This window comes from Sturnus vulgaris, chromosome 2, assembly GCF_052056855.1.
Source record: "Sturnus vulgaris isolate bStuVul1 chromosome 2, bStuVul1.hap1, whole genome shotgun sequence".
Lineage (NCBI taxonomy): Eukaryota > Metazoa > Chordata > Aves > Passeriformes > Sturnidae > Sturnus > Sturnus vulgaris.
Genome location: NC_142244.1, coordinates 89,960,391 through 89,984,072, shown reverse-complemented (window position 1 = coordinate 89,984,072; position 23,682 = coordinate 89,960,391). Strand labels below are relative to the sequence as shown.

Below are 23,682 nucleotides of genomic sequence, written 5' to 3'. Positions count from 1 at the left end.
TGAGAACCAACTGCAAGGAATTCCATGACAGATGCTATCCTGGCAATAATCATGATGTTAGAACCTACCTAACTTCAGGAAATAATATTTAAAAAGCAAGCACAATTCGTATTTGCATTCAGATTATGTTCCTCAAGGCTGGAGCATGTAAACTCCTGCTGCCTCAGACCACGTTGAAAAGGAAGCAGCATGTCATTTTCTCACAATGATGCACACAGAAAGTGTTCTGGGATCCAGAAACACCAAGCTACTCTCAAGAAGTGTGATCTAGCCACATGCCTGTGACTTTTTCTTTCACAAGTAGATGAGATACCATTTCTTGCCATTAAAATTCAGAATTCCCACTCTCCAGAATATTCAGGTCAAGCACAGCTTTTTGATAGATTCTCAGTGAACTTCTGTGCATGCAGTTAGCACAGCTGAGACACAGCCAAGAGAACATCTCATTTTCAGAGTAGCAGCACAGTCTAGAAAGCTTCCCATTCTCAAGAAATATGAACTATTTTTAGTTTCCTAAGCATTACAAGAGACTAAGTTTAAAAAGAAAACATAAACCAGATATGACAGAATTGTTCAACAGTCTAAAAATCCACGGATTTCATTCCCTTCCATTTGCTGAACACATTTGGTACCAACTGTTCAGCAGAAACATGTTTAGTGTTGTGATGAGTTTGAAATATACCTGCTATGTCATGTATTTCCCCAACCCTTTCAAGAAGCAAGGGTAAGGTTAGTTGCTCAGGAGGCAAAGCTTGCATACAGCAGATTCTTGCAGCAATAAGGAAATCAGACAATCATGGAGAGCCAACAAGATTTGGAACCGAATGACTAGGAAAATGCTGATGACAGAAACAGACTTTTAATAAATCAACTGCAGTTTTCATCTTTAAAAAATGGACTTCACAGCTGTTTCTTCATACAACATTTATGTGGACCACAGCTACATAACAGCCTATCACCATCACCACGTTTACCTATAATATTTGATGGAGACTAACACAACAAATTGTGTCACTACCCAAAACCTGCAACAGAAATGAAGTCGCACAGAGGTTTTTCTTTTAGGGTGTAATTTATGGATGGGATAAGCAGTTTCTACTTCTCAAAAAAACATCTTTGTAATACAAAGATTGTGCAAGAAACATCCCTATTCAGAATTACCTGCTTAGTATTATTTAAATAAGAGTTTCTTAACTTCCCTTTGCTGCAGAACTGTTCGAAGTTAGGTGCAACAAATGCACTTCAGAATAAGATACCATTTTCCTGGATGGCATCCGATAGCGCACATTTTTCCAGAATCTTGTGTTTGCTGAACAAGATTTCTCCGAGAAGTCTCCTTTCCATTTAATAGCTCCATGCTTTTGCTTAATGTATCTGATTGATTCTGGCATGCTTGTGTAGTCCTGTATTTCACCCATTTCTATAAGAATCACTTGAATCCCATCACGGATGAGAGCATTATACATAGCTAGCTGTTGCTCAGAGGTGTCTTCTAACAGGCAGCACCTAGATGTTTCTGATCCCAAAATAATCATCAGTCTTCTGCTTTGCTTAAGGGTTTCATCAGCAACACTGACCACAGCTGCAAGTGATGAAGGAACAATCAAAGTCTGCATAGCAACTTTTCAACTGGTGTAAAATAGTTCTTTATTCTAAAATTGCAAACGTGAAGCTGTGGCTAGCTCAGAGCAGTAGTTGCTTTAAGATCTTCACACTGCCAGTCACGATTCATGATTCATGATCCATTGCATGACATAACTTATAAAAAAACTGTTATCTTCATCCCTCAGGAGAAGATATCATTCAAAGAAACTCAACAGTATTATTAATGCTATTAAGTCCTCATTTGTTCATCACTAAGAAAGTGCAGACCCTCATAACATCAGAACAGAATCTTCAGTAACAAAAAGAAAAGAAAAAAATTTGCATTGGACAAATCATCTATTAAAACTAAATAAATACATCTTTCTTTTCCAAAAATGTGGGCTTTAATTCCATAGTTAAACTTATAACCCGAGAACCATGTGTCAAAAGGCAACCTGTTACCTCTGCTAATTAAAGCATACCTTCTCCTGGCAAATCATCTCTTCCTAATATGAAAAGGTTATATCCACATTGCTTTTCTAAAACATCTGGGAGTATGCTACGAACAAAGGTTTCCAGACAACAGATACTTCTGCTTTCACTGCTTTTTGTGTACAGGACATACGCATCATAGATTTTCCCATCTAAAACAAACATAAACATTTCTATTAAAAAACTAAAACTCAGAAAAAAATGCATTTATTGCAAAGTTTCTTTTCTTGACTTTTTAGAAATAGCAATGTGGGGCTGATTTCACCCATCTGACAGAATCACCTCACAGAAGTAAAATGCTCTATGAATCAAAATGAAAATGATCAGCCACAGAATCTGACTTCCTTTCCCATCCTGGGGATGGAGGAGTCACCAAATGAGCTGGATGCAGGACCTGGGACCTGCAGGAAGGAACTCCCAGTCCCAGATGTGCCAGGACACTGAGGAAGTACCCTTGTCACAGGACTTTCTTCACCACCTCTCCTGAAAGAAACCCAACAGGAGTAATCTCCATTTCTGACTAACCACAAGAGAAGGTGGAAAATGGCAATTCTTTTTGTAATAATAATCCTGGGAGGGCTTTTCACAGGTAGAAGAAAAGACCAGAAGACTTCTGAGGTTTTAAGAGTTAAGGCTGCATAGCAAGCAGGACTGAAAGAACCAAGCCACAAGCAGATCTACCTCCACTAAATTAAAAAAATTAATTAAAGTTTAAAACTTTATTTTTTTTTTAAATTAGAACTCTATTACAGTATTATAGTGAAATTGAATTTTTGACCAGGAGTTGAAATTACTTTTCCATGAAAACGGTTAGGACAGCCATGAGTAACATTAACTATCTTAATGTATGTAATCTGCTCACTTTCAAACCATGGGGAACTTCAGACAGTCTAATTCTGGAAACTGATACGAATATATCTGTGATGTTGTGCTTATCTCAAATTTTTCACACCTGTCCAATATATACAGTGCATTAAACTAAAACACATTAGAAGAATCCCAGAACACAGAACTAGCAGCAAATTTTCTCTTTGATATGTCAAAGTCATAACTGACAGGATTTAGAAGGAAAGCAAGGGTAATAGAGAGGAACTGCAAAATGAAAAAAATCCCGAGAAAATTAATCTCTGACAAATGAGTCTGATTTTTCAAAATAAATATTTAATGCACGTCTTTAAACATCTAGTTTACAGGATGTAGCTCTGCTGACACCTATTGTTCATCATCAGAGTGACCATAAATCTACATGTAAAGAGACTACAGAAAAACAAAAAACAACATGCTCGTTTTGGAATAACCTATACTTCTTTTGGCCTATCTCACTATGATTGCCTTCAATATTACACAGCTTTTATTCAAGCATAATTATATATTTTACCCATATGACTAAGAAAATCCTGCACAAAATGTCATTGTGCATATCTGAAAATTCCTCATGGAAGTTCTATGTACATTGCACCAAATAATCCCATTATTTCTCAGAAGTAATGGCAAGTGAAAAAATCAATAGCCTAATTACACTTACATACCTGGTCACACTCACATACCTTCCTTACTTGTAAGGGCACAGACAGAATTACGGTACCAAAGCACGAAATCAATCTTGAATATCTTGTAGATTATTAAAGTAAAAAATGTTAAAATTAACAAAGAGACAAGCCCTCCAGTCAGCCATCTTCGTATGTCAGGAACTGAACAAAAATATAAGAAAAAAATTTTTAAATGCTGAATTTGTCCAAATCTGAGCTTTCACAGAAATTCAATGCAAATTTGAATATTACATTTTTCATCCCTATTTACCTTGTTTTTTAAATAATGATAAATACAATGCAATAGTGATTTCTTCCCTATGCACAGGCACATTCATACTGCAGAGTGTAATACACCTGTTTTCTTTCAATATGATAGATGAGAATTTGGTATCAAAACACCCTCTTGGGAAGTACAGATAATCACAGGCCTCAAAAATAATAGTATTTCTTACCTCTGGGTTTTAATATAATATAGGATGCAACCTGCCCAAAGGCATTTGAAGCTTGACATACAAAAGGCTGTTCATAATCTTCACTGGTCACTTCTGAAATTATTAGCTTCACAGAATGCATAGGGCGCCCATCGTAAGCAGTTTCTCCCCTGTCCAAAAGGTGACAAATAAAACCATAAAACCACAGCCCTTTCAGGAATGTCTTCATCTCTAACAGCTGCAGCATAACAGTGGCTATTTCCTTCTGCAAATGTCAACCTGACTTCACAGCAGATGAACAATTACATAGTCTGAAAGAAACCCAAACAGTCAGACCTCTCCTCCTACTGACATTTAGCATATGCATTGGAAAGCATCAAGACACTGAGATGTTATCTTATCTGCAGGTGTGCTTCCCAAAAGGAATGTAAGTTTTCTGGAAGTTCAAAAATATGCCTTACTAACCTAAATAAACTCTTGTTATGGGCTTTCCAATTCCTGTGAGAGTAGATAGACGTAGATACTTTACAATAGGATATGATATTTAGGGAATGAATGAACCAACATCACTAGTGCAAGTGACCAACTAAGTGACCATGTAAGAGCTAAGAAGTACAAAAAATAACACTGCTTTTGCAATATCAACTCAGCGACCATGTGTCTCTACATTATGGCCTAATTGTTCATGGCACTACAATTTTTTATGACAGTGTAATGTATTACTTTTGCATAGTGTTTTCTCTTGGTGAGCATTCAAACAATTCAGCATTTTATTTCTCCTTTTGTTTTATGATGAAAGCTTATTTCTTGCAACTATATTCTTACTTTGCAGACATTATTCTCTTTTCTTCACTGGTTTTTTGGTCTTAGATAGTGCTCCAGAATTTATAAAAACTATCTAATTTTTTTTATTCACAGTATCACAAGGGCTGGCAAAAAAACCCTGAAATTTTTAGTTCAAAACCTGTAATGTCTAAGAAAATTTCAGATAGCCTCTTGCTCCAATTTGCATTGGTTTTTCCAGTCAGATATAATTTCTCTTCTAATTCCATTTAACCTGCTTTTAACTTCACCTTATCTCCCACTTGTCCTTCACATACTTTACTCAGTCCAAGTCCTCCCAAAACCCGGCTCATCACTGGAAATCATCTCCCTTTTCTCTTCTGACCCCTAAGCTTCAATCCAAATGCCCTCAATAAAGTCTCCCTTTAGCTCTTCAATTGATCTCTGCTAAATTTCTCTAACTTAATGCTCTTAAACCTAGAAATCTCATTTTTTCCTGTATAGCACGGATTTGCCCTCTTGCAACCTTTCAGAGAGGCAGATGTGGAACACAGAAGATAGAGACAGTCAGAAGATTGTGCACCTGAAAAATGCCTGATCCGACCAAAAGAGGTCTCTGCCAGGCCAGACTTTGCTCAAAAGAAACTGTATTACAATTACGGGACTGTAACAAAACACCTTTTCCCAACATTGGAAATTCAGACTGTTTTTTGACAATGAGCATGAAATGCACAATCATATGTGAAGCCCATGTGCCTACTATGTTTAAAGGTTCTATTTCAAAGCAGGAAGTCAGTTGGAGAAGGCAAGCATTAGAGTTTTTAAGAAGAATGCTATTTAAAGCAAGGGAAAAATGTTGGTAAATATTTTAATGTCAAAGGGAGAAAGTTGCTCTCTGGTTGCCAACACGGTATTTTCTAATCTGAAAATATACTTACTCATAGGAACTTGCAAAGATTCTGCTCATATAAAATACATCAATATACACACCATTCCCTGTCCAATACACGTCATACCCATCAGCACCTGTTGTATTGCAATCCACAGTAACCTGTGAGCCTGTAAAATTGTGTTACAAAGTAAAGAGTTAATTCCCAAAACCTAATTAAAGTCTATACAATCCTATTCACACATGCACACCAGCTAAGGATGATACTAAACCCTTTCAGAAAAGTTACTCTAACAGGGGGTCTATACTCTCAGTGATCTGCAGGTCCAGAAAGAGAATGGTAGGATGGAAGAAGCTGAATCCAGGAAGAAGATGCTCTCCTTGGGGCATCACTTTGCCTGCAGATTCAAGATGGACTTTTTCTTAGAATCACTTCTAGAGAGATGGAAAGCAATAGATGTGACAATCACTTGGGTTCTTACAGTTTTCCTTGCATCTGAGAAATTTTTTTAGGACTTTGTAAGCAACATGCCTGATTTTTTTTCCTCTCACCCCTCATTCCACCTTTGCGAGATCAACAGAGAGAAACTGATCTGGTCACTGAACTACTGTTTTTTGAAAAATAAAACCAAGAAAGCACAGAATAGGACACTCTTTGAGAATAGTTTTAACTAGGATACAAATTCATATTTTCTCTAGAGAACACTACTTACCAAGTTCCACTTCAATGGAGTTGTTTCTTGGGTAAGTTATTTCTGGAGGCTTTTTTGGTGGGGTCACTAAGCAAAAGAAAAAGTGTTTTTCAGAAAACCAGGGGTAGCTGCAGTCTGTTTTATGCTTTATAAAGTAAGTACAACCTAAAAACACCCCTTATACTAAAAACAAGGTTTTCAGACATTTTATAGGAAAATATCACTCATTACTGAAAGTACCATATCTCAGGTAGTCATTACTGCACATTTAGGTGAAAAACAGTAGTCTTAAGCATGCCCACAAATTAGGTCTTTCCACTTTAACCTTTAGAAATTTGCAACATAGACTTGGAGTTGTTATGAACACAAACACAGTGAAATTATTTACTTACATTCTACAATCAGACTGATGTCTCGTGAAATGTTGTATTGCTTTCCATTGTAGGTGTATGTTGTTTCACATGTATAGTTTCCTCGATCATGTACAGTCACATTGAAAATTATAAGGTCACTGTTTGAAAGGACAAACCTTTTTCCTTCCAGCAGCTGGCAGTCCTAAAAGTGTGTAGAGAATTCTGTTAACTCATATTTCTGTGTATTTCCATGGTTTGCCCCTCTTTGATACAATCTGAAGTTTCAATGGACCACAGCATAAGGACGGACACTCTGTAGAGGCTGAGGAAGAGGGCAGTGGAATATAAGGAAATGCACACTTCACTTCAGTTGAGATTTTAATTTAAAGGTACCCCAGTTCATTCCCTTTGGAAATCAACTTTTGATACTAGAGAATTAAGGAAGTAAAATGTGTGTTGTCAGTATTTGCAAAAGTATTCATCAATGAAGCATCACCAAATAATTAGACTTTATTTTTTCAGGAGCCTCAATACCACTGGTACCATATGGTCTGCATGAGCCTGAGACAGGAATCCGGCAGAAGGCACAACATTCTTTTAACAGAAAGAGCCTTTAAGAGAGTGTGAACAACATGAAATAGAATAATGGAATAGAACAGTATTGAGCACATAACGGATATGCATAGGTAACATAGTAAATCTGTTTCCACGCAAGGCTGCATTTCCCTGGCAGGTGAACAGATGCCACCCTGGCGGGTACATGGGTCAGCATCACTCCTACACTTCAGATGAATTTCTGCCCTGACAATCAAGAACACCTTCAAAAGACAGAAAGTCTTAATCCTCTTCCAATTTGTTTTAAAAGTATTTTTTCTCCAATTTACAGTAAATCTTTAGTTCTTCTTTTCCAATTCTCAATGATTACTTATTATAAATAATGGACAGGTACAAGACAACAAAACACTATGTTCTCACCTTATACCAACGAACAGGGTGAATATTCTTCTCTTTCCTGAAAAAGTCCAAGTGGGGACACACAACCTTTGCAGAAGATGAGGTGAATATCACCTCCTCTACAGCAAATTTTTCATTTAAGCATAAACCATCAATCCTCTCAAAAACTGTTACTTTTGTACACATTTTCTTGCAGCTTGTCAAATTCCTGCAATTAATAGAACACAAATAAATTAACATATTTAGCACATTTTTCAGGTCAAAAATGTATGGCATTCTTTTTGGAGAAGGAAGAGAAGAAAAAATGTTTACAGTATCTTTAATATATTTACTTTTGCCTACAAGGAAAAAAAAACCCCAAAACTAGACCTAATTTCCCAAAACTAAAGTTAGTTTTCGTAGCTGCATTCCCTCTTCTTCATTAGTATTTCCCTTACTCTCAAAATTTTACTTGTTTTCTAAAAGGTACTCAACTCACTTTGCAACTAATTTCTGTAAAAATATAATTTTTTTTTTAAACTTTCACCTTATGACACATTCATAATCTCCAGAATCTTCTAACATTGCAGGAAGAAACCAAATTAAATCCTTCTGCTGATGAACTCTAGACAGTTTGTCTCTAGGCACAGCTTTCTGGTTACCAACTTTATACCATGTTAAGTTGTAGTCTCCACTTTTCAAACTCTTTTCCAGTGAACATTTAATAGCAAGAGGCTGCCCATCAGGCACAAGACTTTGCTTCAACATCACATCATAGGCTTCACATTTCTCTAAAGGAAAGAGATACACATTAAAGAAAAACTCAAACACTGTACAAGAATATAGTGAACTCATTTCCTGATTATATTCACAAAGCTGATTAGAGTTTTCACCTCCATTCTGAAGCCAACTACTAAAAATACAATTTTAATCCCTTATCTTTACAGTTGAGAGTACTACTCAGTAGTTTGCAGAAATAGTTATACCATTAAAAAGAAATTATGTTTTTTGAATGTAGTCTTTACACTCAGTAGCATGTTTTTGTTTGCAGTGACTTGTCATTTGAATGTTTTATTTTAGATGCAAATTACTAAAGCAATTCGTGTTTCTCCAGTCTGTTTCATGGGCATGTACACAAACACACACATGCTCATAAATATCATATTTAATGTCTTTATTTTTTTAAGTTCTCTTAACTGAGATCAAAGTAATCCTTCAAGACAATTATGCTTTTGATACTTAAATGTCCTAACACTGAAGTGTCCTAACACTGAAGTTAAAGATTGTGTTGTACAAATACTGTTTGCCATGGGAATTTCAACTCACCGTTCATTTTATGAACATTTAGGGAGGAATCATTACAATCACAATGAGCTCATTTTCTTTACTTCCAACACAGACTCATGCAGGAAAAGAGCAACACCAAGTTTGGTTTGGGGTTTTGGTTGTGGTTTTTTTGTTGTAATTTGACAAGAAAGGTACCAACTCTGGATACCATGGTCATGTTCCCAAGTCAGTAATATATTTATTGAAACTTCCTTGCTTTGTTAGAAGCAATAAGAATTGCCATAGAGAGTCATGCAAGTGTCTGTTTAGCCCAAAATCCTGTCTCTGATAACTATCAGTGCCAAATGTGCAGAAGAGAGTAGGACACAACAAATACAATACTACTCTGATTTCAGTTCCTTCCTTTCCTTTTACACTCTGCATGAAAAACCATTCACTGGCTTTTATAAATTCTCTGAGTATCATGCATTTCTTGTTATGAGAAATGGTAAACTTCCTCTCATCTGCCTGTTCTATGGTATTTACATTTTTATAGACCTTCATCCCATCTTCTTTCTGCCTCTTTACCTCAGAGTCCTCCTTCATTTAGAGACTTCTCATATGGAAGCCATCCCATATCGCACAACATTGTCACTCATCTCTCCACCTCTTCTGAGACCATCTTTCTGAGATGGAATGACCAGAACTGCAGAGTTCACCTGGCACACATTCACTGTGGGGTTAAAGAGTAGCATAATGAGGCTTTCAGTTCTCTGCTCTGCTGCTTTCCAAAAATTCTGGTTTTCTGCTCCTCACCGATGACAGAGTTAATGATTGCAGAGAGCAACCAGAGATATCAAAACAGCATTTTCCCAAGGGGCTATTAATTAATTAATGCTCATATCACACACATACAGCATACTTGCTTCTGCTATACATGCATGACCCTTTCACGCCCCTTGATATCCACTTGATTTTACTGACATTCTGCCACTAAACTATTTGATATCCAGACACCCTCTGCAGAGCAAGCATCAGTTTTAACCACCAAAGAACAATTTTGTGTCATCCACTGTCCTCATCACCTCACCATAGATCTTTACTTATCCAAACACTGAATTACTCAGGTGTCTGTGTTGAATGCACCGTAACAACTGTGATGATTATGAAATGCTGTTGCCACAGGAACCAATAACCTTTTTCTGCCACTGAATGCTAATATTCTGAAACAGTGTAAGAGACACCAGCACATGCTGAAGACCACTCAGCTGGAAAGTAGATCTGCAGGGAACACTGGGGTCCTGTTAGACCACAAGCTGATCATGGGCCACCAATGCTCCCTCATGACACAAAAAACAAACAAACAAACAAACAAACAAACAAACAAACAAACAAAAAAGCTACCAGTGTCCTGGGATGCATAAGGACTTGTCAGATTTGAATTCACTGGAGAGAGTCCAGCACATAGCCACAAACATGTTTAAGGGAGTGGAGCACTTCTCACTTGAGTAGAGGATTAAAGAGGAGGAGCTGCTCAGCCTAGAGAAGAGAAGGTCTGAGGGGTGTGTATGGGTGGATCTTATCAATGTGTGTAAATACCTGATGGGAGGGAATGAGGAACAAAGAGACAGACTTTTGCCAGCATTACCCACTCACAAGAGGCAATGAGCACGAATTGAAAATTAAACATTCTACCTGAACATAAGAAAATACTTTTTTTTATTGTAAGGGTGATCAAACAGTGGAACAAGATGCCCAAAGAAGTTGTAGAGTCTCCATTTGCAGAGAATCTTGACCCTGTAAGGTTAGATGTGAAGAGTTCCTTTCCAACATAAATGATCCTGTGATAAGTTAGTACATAAAATACCACATATTATGTTTTATAGGTTCCTGCTCTTGGGACTATTTAAAAGAACTCATTGGCATGCATGTAAATTTCACTATTACAGACACTTTCACAGAAAGTTATTATTACTTGTGAAAAAAAAAAAGAAGTTCCAGAACAAAAATTTCCACAGCCAAAAATAGACTTACTTGCAATAAGTAAAGACAAAAACGCTGTTGCGATGTTACACGAAAACAATGTTTTTGCTGTCATGTTTCCCTGCAGAAATAAAAATAAAACTTTCAGTTAGTGGTTTCAAATATGAACTTCCACGATTTAAAGTAAACATTTGCATTACACGATTAATGCATTACACAATTAAAAAAAGAATTACACAGAATAGAGGGTATATGAAACAGAGGAATTGTCTTTGACTTGTTCTGAGCCTGTTACCTGCCTGTTTTACCTGACAGCACCCAATTATTATACCAGAAGAAAAAAAAAGAGTGAACATCTCCTATTTCAGCTTGTCAAGTAATTGTTTTTTTTACCTCTCTAGCACACTCCTTCCCACTTCTTGCTTTCCCAAGTTACAGTTGTAGATTCTCTAACTCTCCCTTAGATGGAATCTGTTTTCATAATTCTGACCTTTTTTTGCCACCCACTTCTGTACTGCATCCACTTATGCTACAACTGGTCTGAGATAGGGAGGACAGGACAGAACTTGCTCACAGTCTTCAAAACGTAAGTGCACTATGGACTTATAAACAAAGACAATTACTGGTTTTTTTCTGGATTTTTTTCTTAATGATTTCTAACCATATTTCTTTGATCTTTGAGTACTACTGAGTATTGATCTGATATTTCCATTGGGCTATGTAGTAAAATTTCAAGATCCTATCATTGGGTGCTAAGAATCAGGCAAAGTCAGCTATTGAGCATATGATGTTGGGATTTTGGCCATAGTTTTCATTTAAAATTTTCTTTAGATTTCTCTACAACAATTTTCTTCTGCTATTATTACCCAGTCATTTACTGTTGTAACATCTTTGTGCCATTCTGTGCAATTTACACCTCCATGTTCTAGCCTGAATAGCTTTGCATTGTTGGCAAATTCTGCCACTGAAACAGATTCCCTCTGTCTAGATCATCAAAATACATGCTGAGCAGAAGAGCTGTTTGGGACTCCAGTAGTGATGTTTCTTCACCTAAAATCTAGGCATTTATCTTTTACATGCTTATTTATATATTGGAGAATGATTGTCAGGACTCTTTAGCAGTCCTCTGATCCCTAACATGTTTGGAGAAGGATCTCTTAGTTGCATGCCTCTGGCAAGCTGTTCCTTAACTTGATCTGCTTTACTGTTTGGGTTTTTTTCTGTTCAGCCTACCACAGTGTTTTACAGCGCAGTGAGAGGACAAATGCAACGATTCCAACTGAAGTACGAGCAGGAGAACCCCATCCTGCTGTGAGGACCACTGAGCTGATCACCATTTCCAACAAGAGTCGAAGATGGCACTTGTGGCTGCTGTGTCCTAATTCACTGGCTGACTCAGAAGTGTGCCATGCCTTGAGTCATCCACACTGCTTCTTGCAGTGCCTGCTTCCCTTCTTCCTCTTCTCTTTCCTCCTCCCTCCTTGCAAATTTCCACTCATATTACCAGGCAGGTCTTTTCTTGCCTGGCTCTAAGATGGGATGAGCCCCTGAAAGAATCCTGACTGCAGAAACACACAAAACATTAAAATCTCAGGAGGTAGGTTATATGCGTTTGCACAAAAGCTACAACTTTTCCCATTACTTACGATGCACAGTAACTCTCAAAAATCTGTAATTTTTAATTTTAAAAAAGGGAAAATATTGTTACAGATAGAATTTAAAGATAAAACAGGATTGAATAGACTCCACTTATGAGCAGGTATTTTCTTTATGACTTCTCTGAATCACTGCTCTTTTACAAACTCTGTTCTCTTACAACATTACCTTCCTCTAATGTTCTGTCTCACAAGAGCTCTCTCAAGAAGCTTTTTGTCCCCCCAGTAGATTCAGCAGATAGTAGTATACAAAAAGTACAGAAGTAGTATTTTACCATATCCTGAAAGAAAGTTTTTCAGGATTCTTCTTTTCTATAATTTCAACATTCTTTCTATTTAAATTTATAATTTGTCCTTTTGTCAACATATGCAAATATATATATATAGCCTTGTGTAAAACCATACACACTACTTTGAGGAGACTCCCTTCATGACAAAATGAAAAGTTTCTTCCATTTCTATGGAAGGTAGACACAATAGCAAAATTAGGCTGTTCCCTGTGCATGCATTCACATAAATAAGGATGAAAATAACATACATACAACCGCAAAGTCAAGTGCAAATGTTTTTCCTACCACATTCTGCCATGACAAACAGCTAAATTTCTCTCTTTTCCCAGCCATTCTGTCCACATCTTGAGCACTCAATCGACCAGTGGATCTTTACCATTCACAACAGACTTCAGCTCTAGTTATCTTTGCCCAGATTTTCCAAAGGGGAAAAATTTTTCAGGTATGCAAAGCCATGTCCATGAAGTTTCACCCTGAAAGGAAATATTTTAATCAATTGCAGTTTAAAAAAATAATTACAAACACCCCCCCCCCCAAAAAAAAAAAGAAAAAAATCAACTGTCTGGAGGAGATCTTCAATACTGCACCTGAATTACAATTACAGCATCGATGACAGCATGTAGGCATAATTTTCAATAAAATTTCTCATTAAATTGGCATAACCACCTTTGCATCTGCTTATTAATCCTTTCAAAGTTGATCTACTCAATTAAAAAAAAGAACTGTCCTCAAAACTTCGAAGGATCACAGGCTTCACTGATTTTGGCAAACCTGTGGCATGTTCATTTGAATCTCTTATTCAAAAGCACAAACTGATTCAAACATGCAACAGTTCTCAGAACTGAGAGAACCAACAGAAAGTCAGAGTATCACACTATTTCTGGTATATAAGCCTAGGAACATTTTAAATAATAAAAAATGCATATATATATATATATATATATATATATATATATATTTATTCATATTACCTTAAATGCTCTTATTAACTGCAAGGTACACCATACCATGCCTCTTCTAGAGAAATTCAAGTGTCTTACTATTGACCACGAAAAAAATGATGACAGCAAACACATATATTCTTTCACGGGACGTACCTGGTCAGTGTGGCAGAGCTGAGTTAGCCCCGTCAGAATGCAGTGATAGCACTGCGACTATCGCGACAGCCGTGTTTCTGTGAAACGCTGGCATCTCTCAGCGGGTACGGCAGGAAATCATTTCCCAACACTCTTCATTTGAATGGCGAGGTATTCCTGGAAGCATGTCCTTGGACGGGGCTGTGGCTCCTGGGCGGTGCAGGGGGCCCCGCCCGGCTCAGCGCCGAGGGGCAGCGGCGAAGAACCGGCGCTCGCTCGCGTTCTGTCAGGAACCGAGCCGCGGTCAGGGCTGGCCCTTCACCAGAGCTCTCACCGCTACTCCCGAGCTGTCCCCAGCCCAGTGTCCCCGGTGGACACTACCTCGGTCCGAGCCACCCCCCAGCCCCAAAAGCGAGGCGTCGGAGCAAAGTGCGACCATGAGCGCGGCAGCTCTAGGATCTCCTGCTCGGATGGTCCCGGCCCGGCTGAGGCCGCCCGCCCCGCCCGAGGAGCCGCGCTCCCGGCCGCACCTGCCGGGCCCCGCCGCCCGCACCCGGCTCTCGGGGGCCGGCCAAGACCCTGAGCCCCCGTCACGCCAAGGGCTCGCTGGGGCCGGGCCGGGGCCCGAGGAATCCCTACCTGCTCCTGGGGGGCCTCCCAGAAAGCCCCGGCAGCCGAAGGGCTGCGGCACGGGCGGCTCCTCCCAGCTACGCCTCGCCTTCCCCCGGCCGCCGCCTCCAAACCTGGGTGTCCCCAGGACCGTGAGGTGGCCCCGGGGCAGGGCAGGGCACGGCAGGGCACGGCAGGGCGGGGCCATCCCCAGTCCCCGCCGCGCCCCGGCTCAGGTAAGCGATTCTGATTAAAGGCAAGCTCCGAAAAACAAAGCGTTTGAGCAGCCACCCCAGCCCATCGCTGCTGCGGGCTGGGCTCAGCCTCGGCGCCAGGAAATCCTCCAAGAAAAGATTGCGAGGTCTGAGGTGACTGAGTTTCGTTTGTTTGTTTGTTTGTTTGTTTGTTTGTTTGTTTGTTTGTTTTAAAGTACGAACAGCTCCAAACCCCCCTAGTGAAGAAACCGTGTCACTGGAAGAGAAAGAGCCCTTGAAGATTCCGTGGACAATGTTGGCAGGAGCATCTCGGAGACACCAGCTGATTTGTTTATTCAGTAGGCTGTTTTGGCTGCTTGGTCTGACCTCCCGAAACTGTCACTGAGATATTTGGAAGACTTAACATACGGGTTAGTCTCATTTAGCCCCTAAGTTTTATCTACAAACTTAACAGTTACTACTTAGTCCTGATATTTTACAGAGATTACCTCATTTATGGCTGTTCTGGGAACAGTATCTTTGATGATGATTCTTAGTTCTCTGTTTCACACCACGTCTAGAGCCAAAGTTTTACAAAGCAGAAGTTCCTCAAACTATTTTGTTTAGCACCAGATTAAATGTAGGCAATTTTAACATTGCACTGCCACTTACTTATTGACTATTTTAGTAGTTACTAAAATAGGTATTAAGGTAGGGGAAAGCTCTTTCTTATGTTCCTCACAAAGCAGGCAGCAATCATGGACTACAGAACTATCAAGGTAGATGTTCTCATTATTGTTAAAAATACATTGTAACATTTGCTAAGCAAATTACAAGTATTCTGCAAAAACTGTGGAGAATAATCCAGGCATGTCCTGTTCCTTCCACCTTTTTTCATCCTGCTTCTGGTACTTCTTTCATTGTGTGTTCTGGTACTATTATATATACGAAATGGAAACACGTTCAAACATCCTACCCACTAGCTGCAGATAAGTTAAGATGAAAGATTATGCCCTGCTGTGCCTGCATAAACCGCGTTTCTCAACACAGGGTATGTTGTGCTAGCTGGAGGCACATTGCAACACTTCCAGACCCAAAGCCGTTGGGAGGTACACAGAAAATTAATTCATTCATGACTTGGCAAACACAGCAGGAGTTACGCAGTCAGCCTGTCTCTCTTTGGTCACCGCTTCTATCCATATTTAATTTTGGGAATGTTTCTCATTAACTCCTTGTATTAGGTCAAACAATGCAAGATTATGTAAGATTTTTAGTTTCTGTATTATTTTACACCACCCAAAAACATCTGTGACTGGAGTCTGATTGAGGTCTCTACTATATTGCTCTAGAAGCACTGATTTAAAAAAATAATAACTTCATAAGAATTCTTTTTGAGGTACACATGCTAGAGGTTCTGCTGTATGCAGTTGTGATGGGACTTTTTCTCCTATATTCATTGTAATACTACTAATAGTGAAAAAATGTTTCTGGTAAAAAGGTTTCTGGTGTAAAACACTTTGTTAAAATATCACCAAAATGAACAGGTAAAATCAGAACTGTTCAATCATTTAACTATTCATTGAATGTGAACCAGAATTCAGAAAAAAAAAAAAAAAAGGTATAGTAAAGCTGAAATGGCTGGATTCCATGAAATAGCAAAAATACACAGACCATGGCAGTCATAAGACAAAAATTGAAGGGAAGAGCAGAGGAGTGGGTTGTCTGAGGAAGGTGGACATTGACTTTAGTCTGCATGAACATTTGGTGTGGTCACTGGGGACACTTTGAAGCAGACCAGGAATCAGCAGATCCATCAATGAAGGTGACGCTGAGCAAAGCGTTACCCAAACTTCCTCCAGATCGGATCTATGCAGAGGAATTTTTTTTTTTTAAATCTATGTGAACATTCAGATGTATTTTACCTCATAAAGCTCTAAGATAGAATAAGCAGTCATAATTAGCACAAGGAGGGGTTTATCCATACAGCAGTGCCATCTTCGAAAATGGATTGCAGCAGAGTGAAGATCATGGTATACTTTTCTGCAGCTGAGAAGTTCAGATAAGGCTACTTCTTTAAAAATTAAGAGATTGGACTTGAGGATAGCATTTGGTGTATAGCATTTCTCCAAACTCTGTATGCTAAATAAGGTATCATAGAGAAGTCCTTTTTCCATCAGGTGGTGGCATCTGCTTTCTTTATTTGATAAACATTATATAGCCAATGAAGGGAATGCAGTGCCTGTGATGAATAATTCAATCCTTTTGAATTACACTTAGAAGAAAATCAGAGTGAGAGCGTTCTCTTAGGGAGGGATGGGACAGAAGTTGCCTGAGATGTCCGGTGGTTTTGTTCCAGCTTTCAAGATTACTTGTCTTTCTCAATTAACAGTATTGGCAACTTGCCCTTTTCACATATCATCTCCTTGGCACATGTGGCTGCATTCGTGTTTTTGTTTGGATCAAGGGAACACTTATGTCACAAAACAATCCTGGAACCCATCAAACAGAATCCTTTCAGATTAGGCAAAACTTGAAGATAAATTCCAACTAGCTGGGTATCCTATCAACAGTGCCTGACAGCAGTTAGTCTGAAATTATGTCTTTTCAAACATGTCTCATGTGGTCACCAGGTCCTCCACACCAACTGACTTGAACTGCAAAAATCAGGGCAATACTTGCCCTGATTTTTTTAGGACAAGCACCAATGACGAGCAAATGTAATTGTTAGGTTCTTTTAAGGCTATTATAGAATCCAGTAATCTCATGTTTTACCTGTGCCTGCTAAATCATCCCTTTTACATGAGAAGAGACTATAGTTATACCATGTCTCTAAGATAACCACAAGTATATTTAGGGCAAAACTATGGTTTATAGCAACCATCATCTTTTTTGGGTTTGGCTGCCATATGTGTTCATCATATATCTTTCTCATCTGAAACTGAGCAGGGCAAATCAAAACTTAAAAGAGTTTTAAAGCATTTCAAGTAATTTTTTATACCATTTCTACTTTAAACTTTGTTGCACAAGGTAACTTTGATGAAGACATTAAGATTATCACTGTATGTACAAATCTTTTAAAGCTACAAGAATAAAAAATATCAAGAAATGTAATTGCAGGTAATTATTTAGATACAGTTAGAGCTGCATAAAACATGTATGTAATATATGATTTGAGAACAGAAAAGTCTTCTATTGAGGAAGAAATATTCAAGAACACTATAATCTGCAGGGTATGCAAAAATTTTGATTAAGAGAGTTTAAGCTAGGGCAGAAAAATTGGAAATTTAAAATATGAAAGTAATGTTGCAGTGTTTGGTTACATCACATCAGTCTGTTGTTTTGTTTCAATAGTAAGCAATTGTCATGGTGAGCAGAGAAGGTTGAGCTCCACTGGAAAGCCAGAGTTGCAGGGCTGACTGGGAAGCCAGCAAGCAAAAGAAGGAAGCAGATGCTTGAAAAGGGAGAAGCCAGGGTGTGGCAGTAGTTACTGCCATGGAGGGAACTTGCCAGGGGATTAGCTGTGGCTTTCATGTCAATGTTTTCATTAGTCCTAGCAGTACAAAAAAATTGAAGTTTTCCTATATAATTTACTAATGGCACAATAGTTAGAAAAGAAGTATGTGACCCTGCAGCTTGGCTCATACTGATTTTTACCCATTTAGTCCTCCTGCACTCAGAAATTACTATTATACTATTATAATATACTATTATATTTTCTTTAATTTTAAACACAAAAATAACCATTTGCCATCCAGAATCACAGACTAAGGAGAATTGTGGTCAAGATTCCTATGATTCACCAGTATATTGTATCTTCTAAATTAAAAAGAATAAGAATAGAAAATGCTGTTTTAAATCGGGTTAACTGTTTCCAGTAGAGTTAGAGAAGTACCAAAGGCACCTGCAATGCACTGATGCAAGTCTTCATTAAAGAGTCCAGTGAGAAAGGTGCTCACAATCCATAGGATATTGATTAAAATTGGGGTCATTGGAGATAATCTGAGGAGGTAAAAGGAGATAGCACAGATAATCTTATGTCTCTTCCAATGCTGGGAACCCAGAGCTGTGCAGCCTCAGCCAGATCTCTCGTCAGCACATGCCACATCACGTAAATCCCATCTGTGGGGCCATTTGCCAGCACTGAAGGCTTTAGAGTTTTACAAGGTGTCCTCAGGAGTAGAAAACTCTATTCATCATCTTTACTGTCATGAAAAAGGATGGTGTATGAAAACAGGCTGTTTCACTTCAAGTTAAGCCAAGACATCGGGTGGAGCATCACCAGTTGCCAAGTGTGAAGCTGCCTAAAGGTCCCCACACAGGTGAGCTGGCTCCACTTGTACCTGCAGCACGGGTACGTCCAGCACAGCTCAGGCCTGAGGCCACTTGCATCAGCTCCCATATGGATCAGTAACTTCTGCATGCCCACACATCCCTGACAACACTCTTTAGGGTACTGCCCCATTTTCACATGAAATGTGCTCTGTCCTGTTAATATGTTCACAAATTCCAAGAGATTTCACTGAACTATGGGTATACTAGGGGAAATAAGAAGCTTACATTTCAGGAAAGCTTTAAGTTAATTTGGCTTGTCTAGGTTAAATTGAAGACAGACTACAACTTCTGCCTATACACAATACATCCAGTATGTACCAATGAACAATTAACTCCTTTGTTAGGACAAAACGTGGTAACACAGAGAGAACAACATAACTGGACACCTGAGATAGGAATGAACAAGCCAAAGAGCAGAGGCAGCCCCTTCCTGCCATGGGTTTCCCAAGCTCAGGCCTTCTATGTGCTATGTATATACATTGCACAGGTATCTACAGCCAATTTTTTGGTCACAGACAAGGGAAAAAAAAGGCATTTATAATCAAATACATGTGACACTCACTGTCATAATATTGTGCCCAGGAGGTTTGAGATGAAGTCCTCTAAGAACTGGAAAGCAGCTTTTGGGCTTAGATGGTAAAAAGGTTACGTGGAAATAACCTCGTGGAAAATTTTGCTTAGCATAGTCCCTTTCTGCAGGCAGAGAAGAGGGTTCAATGCCATGTAACAGCTAAAAACAGTTAAAAATTCTGGTGCAAGGAGCCCTACAACCAACTAACCACAAGAACTTTGAGCTAAGTAAGAAACTGAGAAGACATAATGGAAGTATTGCATCACCGCAACTTTCAAGAAAATGCAAACCAGAGAAATGTAGGTCTCTAACTTCCTGAAAAGGCTTCTTTGGGCAATTCAGAGACAGTCAAATCTCCCACTTGCAGTGAGTTTTTATATTATTTAAAACTAGTCAAGAAATTACTCCACCATCTTTGTAAGAACTTCACTGTAGGTCATTAAAACAAGTTTCTACCAGATGCCAGCATGTACTAAATTTCTTCTCACAGAAATCTTTTTGCATTCTTCCCATCAGACATGTCTCCACTCTGGCATTTCCCCTTAAGCTCCACTGTAGTTACAAAGTTTAATTTCAATAAGCTCATTTTCCTCCTGAACAAGCAAATAAATTTTATCAGACAAAAAAAGCACTAGCCTAATAATATCTACCAAAACAAGTGGGACAGCACTAGCCTAGAATATTCACTAGTAGATAATAGTGACATTTTGTTTTGCTAATGAACAGGGGAAAAAAAAACAAGGTAGGTCTGCAGATGAATTCTCGTTATTTGTGCCGGGTATAACTATTTTTTAAATATCATTCCATTTGTTCAGGGTGTTATGTTTGAATATAGCATTGAGTTAAAAAATCCCTAAGAGATCTAACAAAATTATTATGCACAAGGGAAGAAAAGGAGGGAGCATTGTGAATAGAAATAGCTGAACAATATTATTTTATACTAAGATACAGCTTTCTTGTGAAATACTACCTTAGTAGAAAAACATTCAAATTATTAATTTAATAAAAAAGGAAGAAAGAAGTCTTTTGACTGGTTAGTACCTCATCTGCTGATTAGTTTATCATCTCAATCCAGCTACCAACCTTCCATTATTTTTTTTTTAAGCCAGAAGCAAGCAAGCGCCAACACTATCACTTTTCACTGTTTGAATAATTACCTATTCTTAGGACCAACATGGTACTGATATGGCTTCAAGACTTCTGTAACTCCCTGGTGCCTTTTTCAGTTGCATGTAAAAAATCCAACTGAAAATATTTCCATAATATTAGGGAAGACTTTTACAAGCAGCTTATTTCTGTTATTAATTATTTAAAGTTTGCAGTCATAGCAGTGGTTTGTTGGAAAAAATCTGTAACACTGAAACTGTAACAATATTTTAATTCACCCTGGTAGTCTAGGCAGAACAGATTGCTCAGGAAAGGAACAACATCGAAGGTTCCTGGGTGAATAAAGCAAGAGTTGAAAGGAGGGACTGAAAAATGAAGTAGCAGCCTCTGACAGATTGGTTCTTTGTGGGATGGGAAATGAAGGCTGTCAGCCTTAACTCAGTGTTAATAAAGGGTTTACACTGGAACTTCTCATAACATTGCAGCCTCTCAAATCATTGACCATTTGTATGCTGGGGCTCTGCTACAGAGCATGCTCATGACCCATTTCTGGCTGCAGACCGGGTTTTCTCCCATGGAAAGCCAAAGAGGAGGTTTGAATCCACATGACATGGCAGTGTGGATAAGGATACAGCTGTGCCATTAAGCTAGGCTCAAGAACACCACAAAGAACTAAAACAACCAGTAATACTGGGGTCACAGACAGCTCTCAAAAGTTTTATTTACACTTCTGCTCCCCCAGAAGACTTACCTGCCTGAACTTGCTTTCCTTCTGCCCCTGAGGCAACGAAGGTGTGATGCAGTACTAGGAGGGCATCCAGACTGCCCATATTCACAGCTTTATGAACCACCATGTACTGCAACCTGCTTACTACTCACCACACTTGCCATCCAGGAACTGGTAAGTATTGATATAAGTTCTGGGATAGTGATTTTTACTTTCCACTCATAACCAACATCATTTGACTAGAAGAGTAACTGGTGGCAAGAGCACTGTTGGATAATGCAAAGCTCAGTATGTCAGAGGACCCACAGTGTAATCATGGAAACCAGATGGAGGTGTTGTGACTTGTGTTGCTATGACATTGGGGAGGAACATGAAATGAGGTGGAAGCTACAGAGTCTCACCCTTCTACCTGCTACCTAGGAATATTTTGTAAGAATCACACCTCCTATGGAGAAATATTCTGTACAATGTGACAACAAAGAACGTATGGTTTGACTGCAGCCCCACTCACAGCACTCTGCAAAATAGTGGCTAATAAGACATAAAATGTACCTCAATTTCATATCTCAGGGGAGGATTATAATCTGACACAAAATTGCAGGGACAAGTTGATGGGTTTGTCCTCCTTGCCCTCCCCAGAAGCTAAGTCTTGTGTCCTCAGCTATGCTGAGTGTTGACCCAGGATACTGAGCTTGTGATTGCAATCATATTGTTAGTGCTAGATACAGCTTTTCTGCAGTTAAGGCATTTATCGCTGGCAATCCAAAGGAACCATAGATGTTGCAGCCAATAAATCCTGTTATTCATGAATCCAGCAGTCTCTTCTGAATGCGACCAGACCTACAGTTCATAGACTCAGCACTGGGTCCATAGTTACACGTTTGCAACAAGCGCGAGCTAAAGAGCAGCTGGGTAATATCTGGGTTCCTGGGCTCTGAATTTGAAAGTGATTGTGCTTCTAAACACAAAACTATTAACAAATTATTAGTAATTCTATTACAACTTGATATTTTAGAAAGGATTACTGTAATTGAAGAAAAACATTTTCTTGAGTGTTTCAATTCAACGTTCCTCATGAACACAGAAATCATCACATCAAACCCCTTTAGATTTAGATAGAAATCATTGAAAAATCCATGGAATTGTATCACTTTTTTACACAAAAGACTGAAGACTAACTAGTAACTTTATAAATGTTATAACGTTTTCACAAGCAACCATATGTAATTTTCATTAAGCAATTCCTTCCACTCCTTTTTCAGTCATATCAGTGTGAGAAACTAAAAACCTGAAAGAGTTAATGGCTCAAGCATTTGGCAGAAGAGAAAAGGAACATTACCATGTGAACTAGATAAGGTGCAGTTAAAAAAAAGGTAAAAAAGAGTTTTCCAGAGGCGGGAGAGTGCTTTTCTGGGATCAACTTGCTTATCTTGGATAACTATTTCTAAAAACAAGTTTGAGACAGCAGTGTCTCAAACTCAGAGACAAAGTCAAAACAGACTTGCATCTGTCAGGGGAGGGGATTTGAAACCGTAAGACCTCCCCACTCCCCTTCCAAAAGGTTCAAGAACAACAAAATGCACATGGGCAAGGACTAGTTTATAAATAGCAAAACAGAAAGGGGCAGGGTGTGAACCCATCATCAGCACTCACCATCTGCTGGAACCGGACTAGAGACAGCACTGGAATTCTGGGTGCTGACTCAGATCTTCTTTTCTCTATTTCCCTATCTTTTCTTCTTCCTTTCTTCCTTTTCCTCAAAGTTTAATTTGTTGTTGCCACATGTTATCCAGAAAAGCTTCATCCACTGTCTGTTCAAAAACCACTGCTGCCACATGTTGTTCAGAAATGCTGAAGTTGCTGCTACAGACCGTCCAGCCTACCATAAAGCTTAAATCTTTGTTGCCTATACACAAAAGACTAACTGATTGCCTTTCCTTCACAATTTAGGCCAAGGATCTCCCAAACATCAGCTACCTCAGAGTGGGTGGCCCAGGACTGCCCTCTAGGGACCCACAGTCAGTCAGAACAAGATCTCCTCTCAATCTAAGAAACCCTTTGTCTTTAGGCAGGTTAAATTTCTAAATGCAATTCTAATTATTAAAACATCGACAATACAACTAATTCAAAATCTGTAATGCTCCTGCAGAAAGTAATTTTGCCGGTAACAATAACAATCCTTT

The 23,682-nt window shown here is 38.8% G+C and overlaps 1 protein-coding gene across 7 annotated transcripts; it reads right to left on the bottom strand.

Moving 5' to 3' along the window:
• Nucleotides 1–843: 843 nt before the first annotated feature.
• Nucleotides 844–14,413, bottom strand: LOC106863697 (interleukin-1 receptor type 1-like). 7 transcript variants are annotated; one of them, XM_088160049.1, is made up of 13 exons: nt 13,981–14,413; nt 13,169–13,356; nt 10,990–11,059; nt 9,544–9,688; nt 8,237–8,480; nt 7,732–7,918; nt 6,796–6,958; nt 6,425–6,490; nt 5,761–5,881; nt 4,061–4,209; nt 3,624–3,767; nt 2,067–2,228; nt 844–1,582 (listed from the first exon to the last, which is right to left on the bottom strand). In XM_088160049.1, exons 5-13 carry the CDS (start codon nt 8,455–8,457, stop codon nt 1,191–1,193), a joined length of 1,605 nt encoding a protein of 534 aa, XP_088016175.1. In that variant the 5' UTR covers nt 8,458–8,480; nt 9,544–9,688; nt 10,990–11,059; nt 13,169–13,356; nt 13,981–14,413; the 3' UTR covers nt 844–1,190. The 7 variants fall into 7 exon arrangements, with proteins under 7 accessions (XP_088016175.1, XP_088016176.1, XP_014748730.2 ...); XM_088160050.1 differs by having other exon boundaries at nt 13,260–13,356; nt 13,981–14,240; XM_014893244.2 differs by lacking the exon at nt 9,544–9,688.
• Between the last annotated feature and the right edge of the window lie 9,269 nt (nt 14,414–23,682).